This window comes from Penicillium cataractarum (assembly GCF_028827025.1).
Source record: "Penicillium cataractarum strain IBT 29864 chromosome Unknown utg000008l, whole genome shotgun sequence".
In the NCBI taxonomy this organism is placed as follows: Eukaryota; Fungi; Ascomycota; class Eurotiomycetes; order Eurotiales; family Aspergillaceae; genus Penicillium; species Penicillium cataractarum.
Window position 1 is genome coordinate 3,719,177 of NW_026622744.1, and position 15,912 is coordinate 3,735,088.

The 15,912-nt window shown below is 49.7% G+C and overlaps 4 protein-coding genes across 4 annotated transcripts; all 4 read right to left on the reverse strand.

Annotated features, from left to right (window-relative positions):
- Positions 1-185: 185 nt before the first annotated feature.
- Positions 186-947, reverse strand: N7496_010434 (uncharacterized protein; the record flags this gene model as incomplete). Its single annotated transcript, XM_056703347.1, has 1 exon — positions 186-947. One exon carries the CDS (start codon positions 945-947, stop codon positions 186-188), a length of 762 nt encoding a protein of 253 aa, XP_056552347.1.
- Positions 948-1,802: 855 nt separating this feature from the next.
- N7496_010435 (splicing factor ESS-2 family protein) lies at positions 1,803-3,261 on the reverse strand (the record flags this gene model as incomplete). The annotated part of the gene is made up of 2 exons (XM_056703348.1): positions 1,803-2,822; positions 2,872-3,261. 2 exons carry the CDS (start codon positions 3,259-3,261, stop codon positions 1,803-1,805), a joined length of 1,410 nt encoding a protein of 469 aa, XP_056552348.1.
- Positions 3,262-4,965: 1,704 nt separating this feature from the next.
- N7496_010436 (uncharacterized protein) lies at positions 4,966-7,368 on the reverse strand (the record flags this gene model as incomplete). Its single annotated transcript, XM_056703349.1, has 2 exons — positions 4,966-6,830; positions 6,924-7,368. The coding sequence occupies 2 exons, from the start codon at positions 7,366-7,368 to the stop codon at positions 4,966-4,968; spliced, it is 2,310 nt and encodes a 769-aa protein (XP_056552349.1).
- Positions 7,369-14,000: 6,632 nt separating this feature from the next.
- Positions 14,001-14,373, reverse strand: N7496_010437 (uncharacterized protein; the record flags this gene model as incomplete). Its single annotated transcript, XM_056703350.1, has 2 exons — positions 14,001-14,095; positions 14,154-14,373. 2 exons carry the CDS (start codon positions 14,371-14,373, stop codon positions 14,001-14,003), a joined length of 315 nt encoding a protein of 104 aa, XP_056552350.1.
- Positions 14,374-15,912: the final 1,539 nt, after the last annotated feature.

Below are 15,912 nucleotides of genomic sequence, written 5' to 3' on the forward strand. Positions count from 1 at the left end.
TTAAAGTTTCAGTAGTCAACAGAATATCCTTTATGCTATACTCCCACAAAGGAACAGCTCTATAACAGTTCAAATCTGACATCCCAACAGCCCCTCAATATAACTTCTATATCTCAGGACCATTCCCCATAAAAAAGACCAAATATACAAATCTAAAGACATCATGGGTATAATCAACATCTACCTCACCACTCCAACTCCTTCCTCCCCCCACTACCACTACCACCATCACTCTCCCCCTCAACCCTCCGATCCCCCCACCTCTCCCTCCAAACATCCCTCTCCTCCCTCCACAAATCATTCACGCATGGGTCACACGAACTCCCGCAACAAGTCCCGAGTTCCGGTGGTGGAGGGGGATCGTTGTACGCACGGGATGCAGCACGGAGGAGTTGTTTTGTGCGGGTTCCACTTAGACGCTTTTTTTGGAGGGCTTTGAAAAGGGGGACATCTTTTGGGGTGTAGTATGCTTCTGGTTCTGGTTCTGGTTCTGGGGATTGTGATTGTGATTGTGGTGAGGGTTCTTTTGGTGAAGGTCGTTTGTTGGGGTTTGTGTTGGTAGATGGAGATGTGGATTTTGAGTCCTTGGAATTGGTGTCCTTGGAATTGGTGTCCTTGTTTAGATTCGTTTCTTGGGTTGTCGTTGAGCTCGTTTCATTTGATACTTCCGAACTGCCAGTCGAAACTGGGACTGGCTTTGAACCTTGGAGAAGCGAGCTGATAGGGGACCAGAGAGATGCTAGGAGCGAGGACGAAGATTGTGTCGGTGCCGAGTCCTCATGTTCTGATTTTGGGGTTGCCTCTGCATCTGGTCGTGCATTCTCATTCTCAGTTGTCGATGTTGGGTTTTCGGTGCCAGTGGCGACACTGTCATCTTGCAATCCCTTAGCTGGTGCCGCAGCCGGTGACGGTGCTTGTTCAGTGTCGGTGCTTGTGCCAACACTCATAGTGACTCAGTAATATCGGTCCAAGCGCTTGAGATGTATTTTCCAAAGACAAGGATAATCCGGAGTCGGATGGATTTCGGGTCTCTTGTCTTAGCCCGAGTAAATGACTGGTTTGTACCAGGGGCTGCTAGACTGAAATCAGCGCCTGAGCTCAGTATATCTGGTGTCGTACTCACCTAGTGTTAATTCTATACAAGTTCTGGATTTATTTCTGTATAGAAAGCGGCAGGCAAAGAAGTTGAATGAAATTCGGAAGTCCCGAGATCGGGCCGGATAGGGATTTGATGATGGGATTTTCGGGTGCGCCCGTTTCCTGCTTGTTCCGATTTCCCGATTTTAACTGGATGGTGGATATACATTTTGGCATCCAGAACCGCATGGATTTAGTTCCAAGTATGAGTCTTAATTATGTCTAAGCGTTTTTTTCAAACGTACAGGTTAATGTTAGGTGGCTACAATCATCAGTATTTTTGTAGCCTTGCTAATATCTGCCATCGGATACCTACGATTGATCCATAGGGATTAACTGATCTATATAACTCAGACAAATGCAGGAATCGCAGTCATAAAATAAACGGTCTCCTTCGACATGCATGTTAGAGCAATTCGGCAACGCAACACTACTAACTACGCTCGATTTCTAGGTATGTATGAGGGTACCCATCATATAGCCTTTAAGGTTGTAGGTGTCATTGATACAGCATTCAGGCTGTCCATCTTGGATATGCATTAGCAACCCGTCTATATATATATCTCTCTCTAGAAACAAAAACGCCCTAACCCATTGATATCATAAGTCATAATCCATTAAACCCGGCACCACCAACAGCCCTCCCAAACCAAATGCCAACCAGCCTACTTCTGCCGCGGCGTTGGCGTCCACATATTCCCCAATCCAGACTTCCCCGTAGATCCAGACGTTCCCCGCGGCGTACTCCCACCAACCTGCGACAACAATTTCTGCGCAGCAGGCGTCAACATCTTACCCTGACCACCAGGTCCTGCACCACCGGGTGTACCTCGCAGTCCAAAGTCCACGCGGGGACTACTCGCAAAGCGCGGTGTCGCGGTAACAGGTGTTTTCATTGTACGAGCAGCCTTTTCAGCGCGTTTGGAGCGCGAGACGCGATCTACCATGCGGTGGTGTAGTGCCTCACGCTTGCGAGTTTCGCGGAGTTGGAATGGATTAGGCGTTGTATCTGATGAGCGACCGAGGAGACGCCAATCTGCTTCGAGGGGGTCTGCGGGTGCGGGTTCGAGTTCGGGTTCGTCTTCGTCAACGAAGGCGTAGCCGTTGACGCGGGGAGTCTCGCCGCCTGGAACTGCGGAGGCTTCTGATTCACTGAAGCGCGGTCGACCGGCGATGGCGTCTTGGATTGCGGAGATTGAAGGGGAGTCTGGGACGGAGGATGTAGCGTCTGCAGCGGCGGCGGCGTCTACATCGAGCAGTCGTGTGTTTTGGTAGAGTGTTCGCTTTGGGGCTGCGCGTGAGGCTGCCTCTGCTTGTTGTTGCAGCGTCGCGTGGGTATCCTCGATCGAAGATGGGAGGAACATAAGGCCGTTGTCCGGGCGGGATTTCCATGCATCAGGTCGTGCAGGTCGTGCGTCAAGGTCTGTTTTAATGGCAACCTCGGAATCATCCCGCTTAACGAGACTAGTTTCGGGTTTGCCACCTTGTGCGGTAATGCGCTTGACTTCTTGCTGGTGATGGGCGATTTGACGAGCGGAGGGAATCTTATTATTATTCCAGAGGAAAGCGTATTTCTCCCGCTTCTTTGTGTTTTGCTTATCGAGGACCTTGTTGAAGGATTCGTTGTCTTCACTGGTGTACTTGCTGTGGAACGCCATCAGACCCATGTTCGAGACGTCGGGAATCTCCAGGCCCGGTCTCGTTGTGTCAGAGGTCGCAGTAGAGGCGACAGACATGGGGGTATCCTCCCCATCCGCGAGGAGTCTCATCGGAGCCACCTGCCGGGAAATGCATCGGCGTGCCCGCCACAGAACCCGGATCTATTTTCCGTCGCGCATTCGAGCCCGGTGTCGGGGTGCGCATAACATCTGCAAGCCGTTTTTTGGAGCTGGTAATCCATGCTTTATCCTTGGAGTCTAGCGCATCCAGATACTCTTGCTTGGCTTGGGTTTCCAGCAGACCGGGGAAGAAATCGCGGGCGATGATGTGTGAGAGAGCGTTGGTGTAGACATCTTCGTCGAGGACGGTTGCGGGGCGTTTGATTCGTTTTGGGGCTGGAGGGGGTGGCATCAGCTGGCCATCTGGCCGCTTGGTCAGGGCATTTGATGGTGGAGGTGATGCCATGGCTGGAGCATCGAGGGTTGGTGTTGAAAGCGAGTGGAAGTCGAGAAGTTGCCAAACGTTTAGATGAGGGAGCGAGCCGATAAGATAAGAGCTGGGGCGGAGGTCACGTGAAACACATCTATGAAATCAAGCCTTTACAGTTGAACCACACTTTATGAACTTATGGTCATATCTGGGGTTAGAAAGGAAGGAAGAGGAAGAATATTAAGATTTGAATGATCTTTTTAATCTATACGTACCTGAAAGACCCCCATATAATTATCATTCTATTTACATTTCAGCCATGAAGGAGTCGGTCGATAAACTCAGTTTGAACGCCGAAAATATGTTAACTCAAAAGATTTCATCCCACTCGTCACTTTCTTAGATGATGAAATAAAAAGCATCTGCATAGGCTAGGGCCTGACTATTCAATATCAATTTTCTTCTTTCTGCCTCCTCATCAGGCCACACAACATCCAAAGACACCACCTATAACGTTCCCGATAACCACCACTCACTCATAAACCTCCATTGCACACGTCCTCGACACTCAAAGATCTGTCCAAAAAAGGACATACGTAAGTGACGAGAAAGACACTAAAAATAAACTCTCCTCCCTTCCCGTGAAATAAGGTGGATGATATTTCCAGCCCTACGCCACCTACGACGGTCATATGACCATCACCACCTGCACTCCACTCTCCACTTTGCACTTCCCACTTCCATCTATACTAAACTTTATCCGGTATATGCCGGCTATACTAGAATAGTAAATACTAGTGAATACGCTGAACAAAGATACGAGATAAGATAGTCTTTAGCTGAGCAAGATCTAGATCTGGATCTGGATCTGGATCTAGACAATTTACTAAACCATCAGCCCTACGATATCCCTAGTCCAAAGGTCTGGACGATCTACAATAGTACCACACGGTAGTATAAATCAAAGCGCCATCACAGGCACAACATTGTAGCATGGTATCCGCCACACTACTACTCTATAAATACTCAAAGAGCTGTTAACTGCTAACATCAACAAAAGCGAAAGACAAGGGGCCAGACCAGGCCAGGCCAGGCATAACGAATGATCCCAACCAAAACCCAGAACCAGACCCAACAACCAGATTCAGGTATCGAACCAGGCATCCGACCAAATCCACCAGAGCCATATCATAGCATACCAAACCAAACCAGCAAAATAAAAGAAAAAGGAACGTCTGTTTTCCAAGTGCTTTTTTCCCCGGCTTTTTGTTTCCCCCTTCCAGACACCAGAACCAGAACCGATACCGATATCGCTGAGAAATGCATCAAACAAGATAAGACAAGACACGAGACAAAGAAATGAGGGAAACGATGGGTAGATGGAACGAACAGACCAAGAACAGAGCAAAGGCAAAAGCAAAGGATATGAGGACAACGAGAGCGCGTATGCGAACATGTGCTTGTAGAGACGAAAAACGGGTAAAAGAAAATGGCATAAACGACGGGATCAGTCAAACAATCAAGACGAGATGAGACGAGACAAGGAAATATAGCAGGGGGTCATGGACACATGGAGATCTATCACGGACAGAGTGTAAAAAGCGAAAACAAAACGAAACCGAAATTGAAGAACAAAATGGCAGAATATGCAACCACGAATTTTGTCTTCCAAGTAGCACCAAAATCAAAATCAAGAGGTAAAGAAAAGAGGATACGAGGAAAGTAAAAGCCTAGACGAAATCAATTCGCCGGCGTCGGGAAAAGAGAGTACGAAGTAGTCCGACTCTTCTTGCGATTGGGATTCCTCACCGGCACAGCCGGTAGAGGCGGCGTAACAGCCATAGCAACTGGGACAGACACACCCATGACATCACTCTCGTCGACTTCAGAGGTACTCTTCGACCGATCATGCAGCACGGGCGGAGCCGTCTCAGCACTCGCCAGGCTAGCACTGCTATCAGCGTGGGTGAGCATGTGCGCCTCGGCCAGACTCTTCGTCTGACGGTGCAGGGAGCTCGAGGCCGGACGGGCCAGGATCTCGGCAGCGCTGAGACGGTCTGTTGGCATGATTTCGCGAGAGCTGGAGAGGGAGTGGACTAGTTCTGGAACGGAGGCGGTTGAGACGGAGGAGCGGTGTTTGCGGACGATGCTCGCTGCGCGGGAGAGCATGAGGCTCTCCTGCGAGTTGCATTTGCTGATGGGCGAGAAGCTGGAGCGAGGGGAGGCGTTTTGGATCCCACTTGCGGCAAAGGGGAAGTGGCGGTCTGACGAGGCGTCGGCGTCGGCGTCTGCGCCGGAGAGGTAGTCCTCGTAGAGGATGTCTTGGGTTAGTTGCTTTGAGAGAATGGAGGAGGAGACGGGGTGAAAGTAGTCTGTTGGTCCGCGGATGAAGGCACGCTCGTACTCGGTGGATGGTGTTGCGGCGGAGTGCGGTTGGGTTGAGCGTGCGGAGGAAGAGTCCAGGTCTGGCGTGGCGAGGGTGGATGTGCTCAATGGGCTGGGTTGGAGGTGCCGGGTTGGTCTTTGTGGAGCGGAGAGACCCCAAGACTCGCCCGTGCAGGCGACGCCAACCTGAGGACGGGTTTCGTCGAGAGAGGTGCGTGTCCAGTCAAAGTTGGAGGTTGACTCCGCGGCATGCTCGTAGCAGTAGTCGATATCAGCATCCCAAGAGTCGTACATCTCGTCGTCGTAGGAGAATTGTTGAACGCCAGAGACCGAGGGAGGCGTGGTGTCCAGCTGTGCGGCCTCGGAGTCTTCCTTCGGCGGGGTAGTAGGCAGAGTCTGGGGCAGTGTTGGCGAGCCAAGAGCTTCCGAGAACTTGCGCGATAGCTCTTCGGCCACAAAGATGGAGAGCGGAGCCTTGGGAGCTATCGTGCGAGAGACCCGGTGAGGTTCGACAGTACCTGGACTCACGTGCGAGGTAGAACGGGAGTGCGCGGTGCCAATGCTGGCGTCCGGGCTATCCCATAGCCTAGTTCCCTCGTCTTCCTCCTCGGGGACCTCTTCAAGGCTGTAGTGGCTGCTCACGGAAGACGTGCGGGCGTTCATATCCTCAGCGAGATCTGACCTGAATTGAATCTGGGATGACGAGGACCGCTCCGAGTCGATATACTCGGGATACGTTGGCACAATGTTCAATCCCAGGATCTCATCAATGGCCCTAGGAGCCGGCTCGATACCCTCGTCGGTAGGCACCTCTGATACTGCCGGGGGAGGTGGTGTCGTCGGACAAGACCGGGGATACCTCGAGACAGGACGAGAGAAGTTCTCGTGAGTTCGAGATTCCCTGCGCATGTGGCCGCGAGTTGGGCTAGTCGATCCCGATGCTGCAGGCGAGCCGGGTGGGCTCTGGGGCGTGGGCTCATCAACCGTGGTGGCCGTTCCATAGGCAGCTAGGTCATCGGCGGAAAAGTTGCGGAAATGAATGTCATCAGCGCGAATACCCTTGAGGCCAGCCTCAGGGCGCTGCGAAGCGCGAATGACCGAAAACTCCGTGACGAGGTCATTCTCGCGCGTTTGATCTATAGATTGGAATTGGGAAGGACTGGTGTGGGTGAGATGGTGGAAATCGAATGGATCCGAGATGATGCTCTTTAATCGTTCGTCTGGAGTATATGGTTAATTGATCATTTCACAGCATTATATCGCGCACGAGAGCTAATTGCTCTCACGAAGCAATTCAAAAAATCCCCACTTACGGTGATCAACCTGTCGACCCCGATGACGGGGCATTCTCTCCAATTCGTCCTCCTCGTCCAGCGTGGCAACGATATTGATCTTACTCCCCTGACGGCGCAAGATACGGCTCCCACGCGCCAAAAGGGACCTCGACGAGCGGTCTGATTTATCAGATCGCATAGCCAGCGCCGAGGGCGCCCGCTCGTCCTGGGACGGAACGGAGCTATCAATGGAAGTCATAGACGAACCCGGGGAGCGGCGCGACGAGGTCGAGGTGGTAGTGTTGCTTCTAGAGCGGCCACTAAAGACGGACAAACGTTTAGGACTCTGGGCGAGAGCTGTAGATCGCGACCGAATATGAGAGGCATGCTCTGGAGGATCGTTGGAAGAGCGGGTAGATGGGGGATCACTGTGGCCAGACTGGTCGTCGTCCCAGTGGCCGGGGACACGCGAGAAGGTCGACATGTTTGTGTCCGAGGAGGTTTCAATTGTCTCGGGTTCGCTTTGGAGGGTCTTATCTGAATCACGGCAGATACGAGGGAGGGAATTCGGAGGAGACAATTGGGGGCTGTCTAGATCTGGACGTCCTTTTTTTCTGTTTTTGTAGACGGCGTATGGACTTAATTGGGGTCCCCCAATTTATGTGCGAACAGGCTGAAGCACCAATAATTGGTGTGGTTTCATGGTAGGTTGAGGCTGTTTTGAACCCGCTTTCGAGGCGCAACGGCGAGGGTTAGAGTGTTGTTTGAGGGATTGTTTGAGAGGTCGTCGAGAGAATTGACAAAAAGAGGGTCTTTTATGAAAAAAAGAAGGGAAGAGGTCGAGAAAGTAGAATGATCGTGGAGGTTTCGGGGGGAGAGGGGGAAGGGGAGGAGGAGGGGAGGATCCAAAAGATTGGGTCAGGGCGGGTGTTATAATAAGAACTCACGATAGAGCGATAGTCGTAGACTGGTCTCCGTTAGTAGAGTAGTACAGTATGGAGTCCCGGTGGAGGAGAACGGTATGAGTACCATCGAGATCTGACAACGTGCTAGAATTATTATTATTATTATTCAGGTAATCTATATGCTCCGTACGGAGTATAACTGCATCTGTATGGAACGGAGCCCCGGTGGACCCGACCGTTCAGGGGCGATGATTAGAGGGCTCGACCGTTATGGTGGATCTTAATTTATTATTTTAATTCTAGCTATGGATAATTGGGATATTGTGTATATATTCTATAGGATATACTTTTGACTATCACTACAACAGAAGTATATCCTTTCTCCTATAGCTATAGAGTATATACAATCTCATATCTCCTACGATTCTACGAATAGTCCCAACCAGATGGAACCGACCAAATGGCTTCGTGCGACTTCTTCCTCGGAACGTGTTTGACGGTGGAGCCCGCTTAGCCCTCTCGAGTAAGTATCGGCGTGAGAACTAAACAATCCGGTACCGTACAGTGACATTACACACTCTGGTCTAGATTTATTTTTGTTTTTTTTATGACGATCTTCTTTTCGGCTTCTATCGTTTTGGTTTTTTTTTTCTGTCTCTCTCGAGAAGTGGACTGGCACACGCAGTCTCCCGAAAATAAACCTGAATAATTGAATAATAATGATAAAAGAGTGAGATACAATTATACATCTTGTACTCCGTACTTGCTACATGCATGCTAGAAATACACTCGTGCCTGCATCTGCATTCTGTACGGCCCCGTCCACTTCTTCTGCCGAAAAAAAAAAGACGCGACGCCTTCCTCGGTCTATCCCCTAACATCCTCAATCTATTTTCCTTACTTCGTAACTACTTCTAATTCTCCTTGTGATGGAATGCGCATGGGAATTTTGGTCTTCTCCCCCCTCCCCTTCCCTTCGGCTTCATGCAGTTTCATTTAATTTCTCGAATCCTTCGAATAACAAAAAATCCCACCCTGCCGAGCAAAATGCCTACCCTAGCAGAACACTCCCCCCTAAATATCTCTCAAAATGCGCCATGCAGAGCTATCATTCGCTCGCTGACGTGCTGGTGTCTTTTCCCCGCGTCGCTAGCGTAGCCTCGGCCGGGGCGGGTTGTCAACGGTTTTTGTCTGGCAGAGAGGGATTGCTAGTTAATTACGGTAGACACTAGAGGGTTTAGCGACTTTGCTACTACTACTGCAGCTAGTAACTATGGAAATCAAACCGTCGCACTACTCTCCCCTGGGTCCCCTTCCCTTACCATACGGAGTAACTCGTTCCATGACGACCATCCTAATTAGGGACCGTCGGAGCACCTACCACCCACCTTTTTGGGACTAGATCGTCCACGAGTATAGGGCTTGGGTCTTGGGCAGCGCCGGCCACCCGATCGTAGGTGGCTAGGATGTCCATCGCGTCCCAGGGAGCTGGTGGTGGTGGGGTAAAAAAAGAAAATTAATCTGGTCAATCTGGTAATCTGGTAAATTTGACAATCTGGCAATCTGGCAAATCTACGGAGGAGAGGAGCGTTCGAGGGAGTAAATTAATCGTGGGCCTTTTAGCCCTGTTTGCACAAGCTGGATCGGTTATTATAAGGACATTGTAAGTTAGTATCTGTGCTTGTAGTAAATTGTAAGCGATATAGTGTCTACCCCGTACTCTCCATCGTTTTTGGTCTATGGACATGTGCTCCTCGGCAGTTCACCTGTCATTCCTCGTCGGTATATGCAACTGTATTTCTCCAGCCAGACACTCGCAACGACTTTTCCGACCAACTTTCTCGATGAAACTCTCTTCCAAAACGATCCTCCTCGATCACAGCCGATCGGAAAATCACACGCAGATCTCGGAGGGTGCCGTAGCCCTCATCGCCCATCCGGAAACACTCCCAGCAGGTCTAGTTTCTACAATTCGCACTCTCAATTTCGAGTTTCTCATGGCGTCCTCCGCCCTCCGCCCGTCTATACTCGTAACCCGAGGTTCTACCCTCCAAATCTAGGTTTACGGCCCATCGTAGGATTTTCGTAAACATCCTCTTCCCCCCGATTTTGCAGGGATAGGACTCGTATAGCCAACCGGCTGCTTCTCGTCCTACACCTGCGCCCTCTCGGAAGTTCGTAGATCCTAGACAAGCTGCAGGAGGAATTTCCGGAACTCACCGGTCGCGCAGGGGATATGGATATGGGGAACGTAAGTTTGCGCGAAAAAAAAAGATGGAGAAGCATGAGCATGAGCAGGAATGTATGTACGCGGACATGCGATGCTGTCTCAGATTCGGGATGCGGGGGATAGGCTTGGTTGTGATCCCGGTCGGGGGGTTGTTGGGTGTTAGCTGTTGGGTTATTTGTTGGTTTAACTTGGGTTTTTACTGTTGGTTAGTCCTCCCGTCTTTTTAGGGTGTTCCTTGGGTTTAGTTCTCGTTGGCTAGCTTTTTAGCAATTAGCTATTGGACTTACCAGGGGAACACGGGCTTCTTTTGGAAAGGAGGAGTTCGTTCTTCCCGTCTCGATAATGGCCCTGACACGGTCCGTATCCAACCAGATCGGACCAAGCTCATCCATACTTCATAGAGGATACAGGATAAGCATTGTACCAAGGTCGGTTCGTATTTTATCCCCATCTCTGTCGTATCATATCGTATATAATCGTCTTCTCGGATATCCCACGAGCCCTATGCCTACGGACTCCCACGGATTTCGTCATTGCCAGCGTGGGAGCAGCCCAGTGGGGTGTTAAGTTTGCAGCTAAAAGTGTTTCGAAACAAGGGAGAAGCCCGACGGAAAAAGTCAAGAACGGCGTCAGCGTCTCAAACGCGGCTGGGCGGAAACTTAAAAGGAGGTGGAAGACCGAGAGCTCCATCAATGCAGTACAGGAAGTAAAAATCGTACCTATCATCTTGCAGGAAATATCGAGTTCGTATACAGCTGTCTTGTAGAGTTTGACTTTCACAATGTCTCTAGGCATTCCCCGAGATACTATGAAATGAACATCATACTTACTCACGTTCTTCATCCTAAACAAGGACCTCCATATCAACGCCCAATTCTTATTTCAGCTATTTCAGCGCAAGCGGCCGCCGTCCGATGGCCCTCTCCACTGGGCGTCTCTCCAAGTGGACTCCTGACGATCCCCCTCGTCTAGAACTCTCCATGTCCCCCTCCCCATCCGGCCCTCCAGCCAGCCAAACACCCAATTCCGGCCATCCTTCAGGGCGGTGCATGAACGACCCGAATAGATCGGCGTCCAGTTGCCCTGATAGATTATTAGCATCCTGATACGACCGCCGATCGGTCGGGTTTGGGCCCTTGCGGGTGTGTTCTGGACTTTTTGGATTTCTGGTTCCAAGTTCGAACAGGAAATTTTTAGTGTTGTGCCAGGAGTTGACCGTTTGAGAAGTTAAATCGTGACAGATGGATAAGGGAGGTACAGGAGTTTGTGAGTTTCTTAGTTTGTTGTGTGTCAATTGCCGTACTCGGCAATCCATGGACAAGAAAGTATGTTTGTAAGTGCTGAGTTTGTCCAGGTCGCTTTGCGGTGTATCTCCGACCGAGTGATTCAATAATTCAGTAGTATTCAATCGCGTGTCGTCCATGACTCCATCCCAAAGACAGCCCCAATCCCAAATCGTGTCAAGGTCCGTTGGTCCCTGCGCCCGCACCATGAACCTCTTCCGGGTCAGCGTGTCCGAGAAGGATCACTTCAGTAATACAAAATTGGGGCGTGGCGCCTCTGTGACGCCGATGAGGACGATCGTGATCTGTACTGGACTCCATTCTAAAACAAAGTGACTACTGACTACTATTCTATCCCGTCTTTGACGAATTCAATATCCTTCGCCCGCAATAGGGGCCAAAGCAATGACCTGATCCCTGACCGAGGCCCCGTCCGACGCCTAGATAGGCCGTTAAAAGCCGTAGATAGCCTGGGGTCGATGACAGGTATCTCATGGGTGGGCAATATGATATGTTTTTTCGGGCATAGGTTCATCCCGTTTCATCCGATGAGAAACATCTTCTCCATACGGAGTCGCACATAATCCACTGTAGTGACGGAACAAGCCCACCAAGCTTCTAATTGCGAGTTCTGTTCTGTTCCTGCGTCATGCGTCAGCATTGACCCTCCCAACACGCCTCCGCCTCGATCCTCCGTCATCTGTCTGTCCTCCGTACTCAGTAAAGCACGGAGCATGTCGACGTTGGCATTCGAGGCTCGACCTACTCCGTGGAGTATGGAAAGTCAAGCAGGCCAGAGCTAATCAGTGTAGTCCGAGCCCCTCTGTCGTCAAAATCATTCCCAAACTCGTGCCCAAGCCGTCCCCACGGCCTATGGCCCGTGGTTGTTACAGAGTGCCGCAAGTGTGCTGTTGCTAGTTAGTTGGTCCAACTAGCACGGTTCCCGCCTCCCAAGTGCCGCGAGGTTGAACGAACTGGTTTGGTCGGGCGCAAGCTTTGCATCCCGTCTCTTGCCCCTTCCCCTTTCCCAGGGAGGCTCGGCTTTGGTACTGGTTTCCATTGTTGTTTTCCGGTTGTGGTTCTTGGGCGGCTGGCGATCGACATTTCGGGCTCCCGGCTGAAGGGAACGTGGCCTAGGCTTTGGTGAGACTTGAGGGACTGTCTGTGGTTGAATCTGGTTCGTTGATTCTACTGTACGTAAGTTGTAAGACGAAACGACTTGGAGAATATCTATTGGTGTTATTTGGGAGGTCCTGAGTAGAGAGTGCCTTTCTTCTCAGCATGCCTTACAAAGTACGCAGTACTCCGTACAAAGTATTCAATTGAATACGCAGTTAGTAAGGAATAGTTGACCCCCCATTAGGCATCTAGATAACTTGGTAGCCGACACTTAACGATCTGAGAGGTCCTGAAACCGCCCACAAACGGTCGCCTAACCCCCTGGTCTACCAGGCGATGCCCCTATTCCCGAACGCGTAATAAGTCGCCGTGGAGCCCCAGCTTCACTGACTACCTGCCAGTACGACTCCATATTCCATGATTTCTTTCCTACATTGAAGCCTTGTTGAATACTCACTCAGAGAAAGCCGACGGCAGGCAGGGATTACCCCGTAAAGACGGCACGGCACGTCAGGGATAACCGTTGTAAGCACTGTAACACGCCTTGCGGGGGTCAGCTTTGTTTTGCTTTACTTACTCCCCTTTTCTTTTTCTTGGGTTCGCCCCTCGGGGCGCAAATAGTCGCGAATCACTTACGCCATATATCCCACGCGATATACACTGAGAAATGTCTTGTTGAAAAGTGCTATATACAGTAACTTGCTCACGAGATCCAGCCGCGCTATGCGTGGGGGGAGGCGCTGGGCGTAGACGATTTCCCCACCGTCGTTGAACTAGTTGAAAATCCAGGTGTCAGGGGCGTTAAATTGTGAGAGCTTAGTTTCTTTGACTGCTCCATATTCAGGAGATCATTTTGATTAGCGATGTCCCGTGACTTGAAACGGCTTTCAATAGTGTGGTGGGCTGTGGAGTTTGTCATGCCATATATGGATTTAGGCTGACAACCGCGGCCCCTGAGTGTATCGGGTCACGGGTATGCAAGGATTTACACTAAAATGTCTACCTCGGATATTTGATGTAGGGTAGTGATGGAATGGTCATGAGGTGTGTGAAGCGTAGGGTAAGCTATAATGTTCAGGACTCGCAAGATTCTACTACTCGACATCTACAGTTCAACTGGCGTCAGGAGTTTTCTTTTATGCTCTAATACTTGGATTATATTTTGCTTTTATAACCGAATACTCGATCGGTGCTGTTTTCTTGTGCAGCACCTGTCGAGGGATGAATATGGGATGAACTGGTTACGATTTCACGACCAAGCTAACGAATATGAGAAACGTGCGATATAATGACGCTCGTTGGGACCCATCGGCTGTATGTAGATTTTGCCCTTTTACTTCTATTACTTCGTTTTCTCTCGGTTGACTTTCGCACTCGTTGTTCTGAATTGTCGGTATGATCAAAAAATCTCAGAGCTCAATAGAAGATGACAACACGAAAGACGGTAATTTCCAGCATACCACTGCAGAAACCAGTGGGCCAGGTATTCAAATAATTATCCCCATCAAGCCCGCAAAAAAGAAAGTCATATACGCCGCTCCCTAAGAGGAGAACATATTACGTGGCAAATATTCTGGCTTTAGATATTGACAACATTAACAGGCAAGATGCCATCAATATCGAAAGGACCAATAAGCTCTTCATCCTGCTGAGATTCTTTCACATCAACGTCATCTATGTCAATTCCATCAGCACAAAAGGACCCCCAAAAAGAACAGTCATCTCTGCTTACCATTTTTGCGGGCGATAAGGCCCAAATCGAGGTCGTTGTTAATCGAGGTTTCCGCGGAGCGCTTAGCAAGTCTCACGCTAATGGTACTGTCATCACCGTGAGCGGCGGCAGAGACACCAGTATCACCGATCAGGTCATTCTCGGGACGAGAGTAGAGGTTGAGGGGTGTGGCTTGGACGGCGGCCGCGGCCAGAAGGGCAAGTATGATGCTTCGGTGCATGATGATGACGGGCGAGAATGGTCGAGACTTCAATGATGTCAGCCTTCTAGTATTGCTTGATACTGATAGACAATATGTTTTATTTTGTCGATTTACTTACTAAAAATTTAGGCGAAAGTAAAAGCGCAATCAGGTGAATGAGACACAGGCATGCGGAAAACCACGCAGGTCTTGGACCTTAATTAACAACTGCCTACCAACAGGAACCAGACAATCCAGCATGCAAACAGGTACAGCTGTGAACCTGGATCCGTAAATTTAACGTGCTCTACTGCATACTGAATAAGTCGGCTACGTCAAGCTCTGTTCATTCTCGAGAGAAAGCTTCGCAGTAAGAGGAAGGGGTGAGGTATCAACGGCAGTGGAGGCGGGCCTGCCTAGGACAGCGATGAAAGCGCACTTCATCGACGATCTCTGGCTATTCAAGTCAATACCGAAGGGTGAACTTTGGATTGGTAACTCTATGACTGATGTCATAATCTGGAAGCTGTTCGGGTTACCGAATCGGGGGGCCGATGGAACGTCACGTACGAGAAGATGAGATGGTAGAAAATGAGATGCAATGATACCCGTTAAACCTGGAACTGAAACATAGCCGAGCCAATATGTTCTATATGCTCAAGATTAATCTAATACGCAAGTCAACAAAATAGAGCTACAGAGGCGCCTCTTATGGTCTGGAATATAACCACTGTCAAGCCATTTTAAACTCACGCTCAGGTGCCAAGACCCGCCCTCATTAAGCTTAACTGGCTAAGAGTTCTGTTAAATTCTCCCCTTTCATATTCTCGTGTCTCTGCACGGTCTTCCATACCTTTCAAAATGAGATTGTCCCTTGGGTTCCAGTACTTTTTTCCCTTCTAAGTAGGGTTGTTAATTATGGAAGTCTCCATCGGACGCTTAGCTCAGCGCTGAAATTGATTCCATCGCATGTACTACCTACTATCATGTAAGCCATACATCATACACTCATGTCGGGCTGTACCTCTCAGTTCCGTGGGACTGGGTCGCCAGCGTAGCATTCTGCCCTGGCAGAATGACGCATTCCAAGGACATGGAAGTTAGTCTTTCCGCAACCAAGGACAGCTGTGTCGCACAGTGTGAGTTTGTGCTCTAAGGGAGATTCTTATCGTTAATTGTTTCACCATGGATAAAATATGTGTTCTATTTGAGAAATTCATCCTTTGCTGAGTTCCGTACTAGGTTTTCCCGATGATAGTACATAGTCATGTTCGTGCGGCTCTGCGAAATTTCCATATGCGGCTCCCTCTTACTAGATGAAGGAAGGATCATCCATTAGAGTTGCAACACAGGCGCTCAATTATATGGAGCTTTTTACTCGCCATGGTAAAGGTACAATAAGCTGAATATTTGACTTGAGGCTTGATTTGGATATTTTCATTCCACGGATACTAATCTAAGACGGGAATCTGCATGGTCGCGCGATCGGGAGATGTACGAGGTGTGATAGAACATTTACGGGGATGTATATTCCCGTTCAGGCACAGAGTTATTGAACAAACATTGTGAGAAAACTCG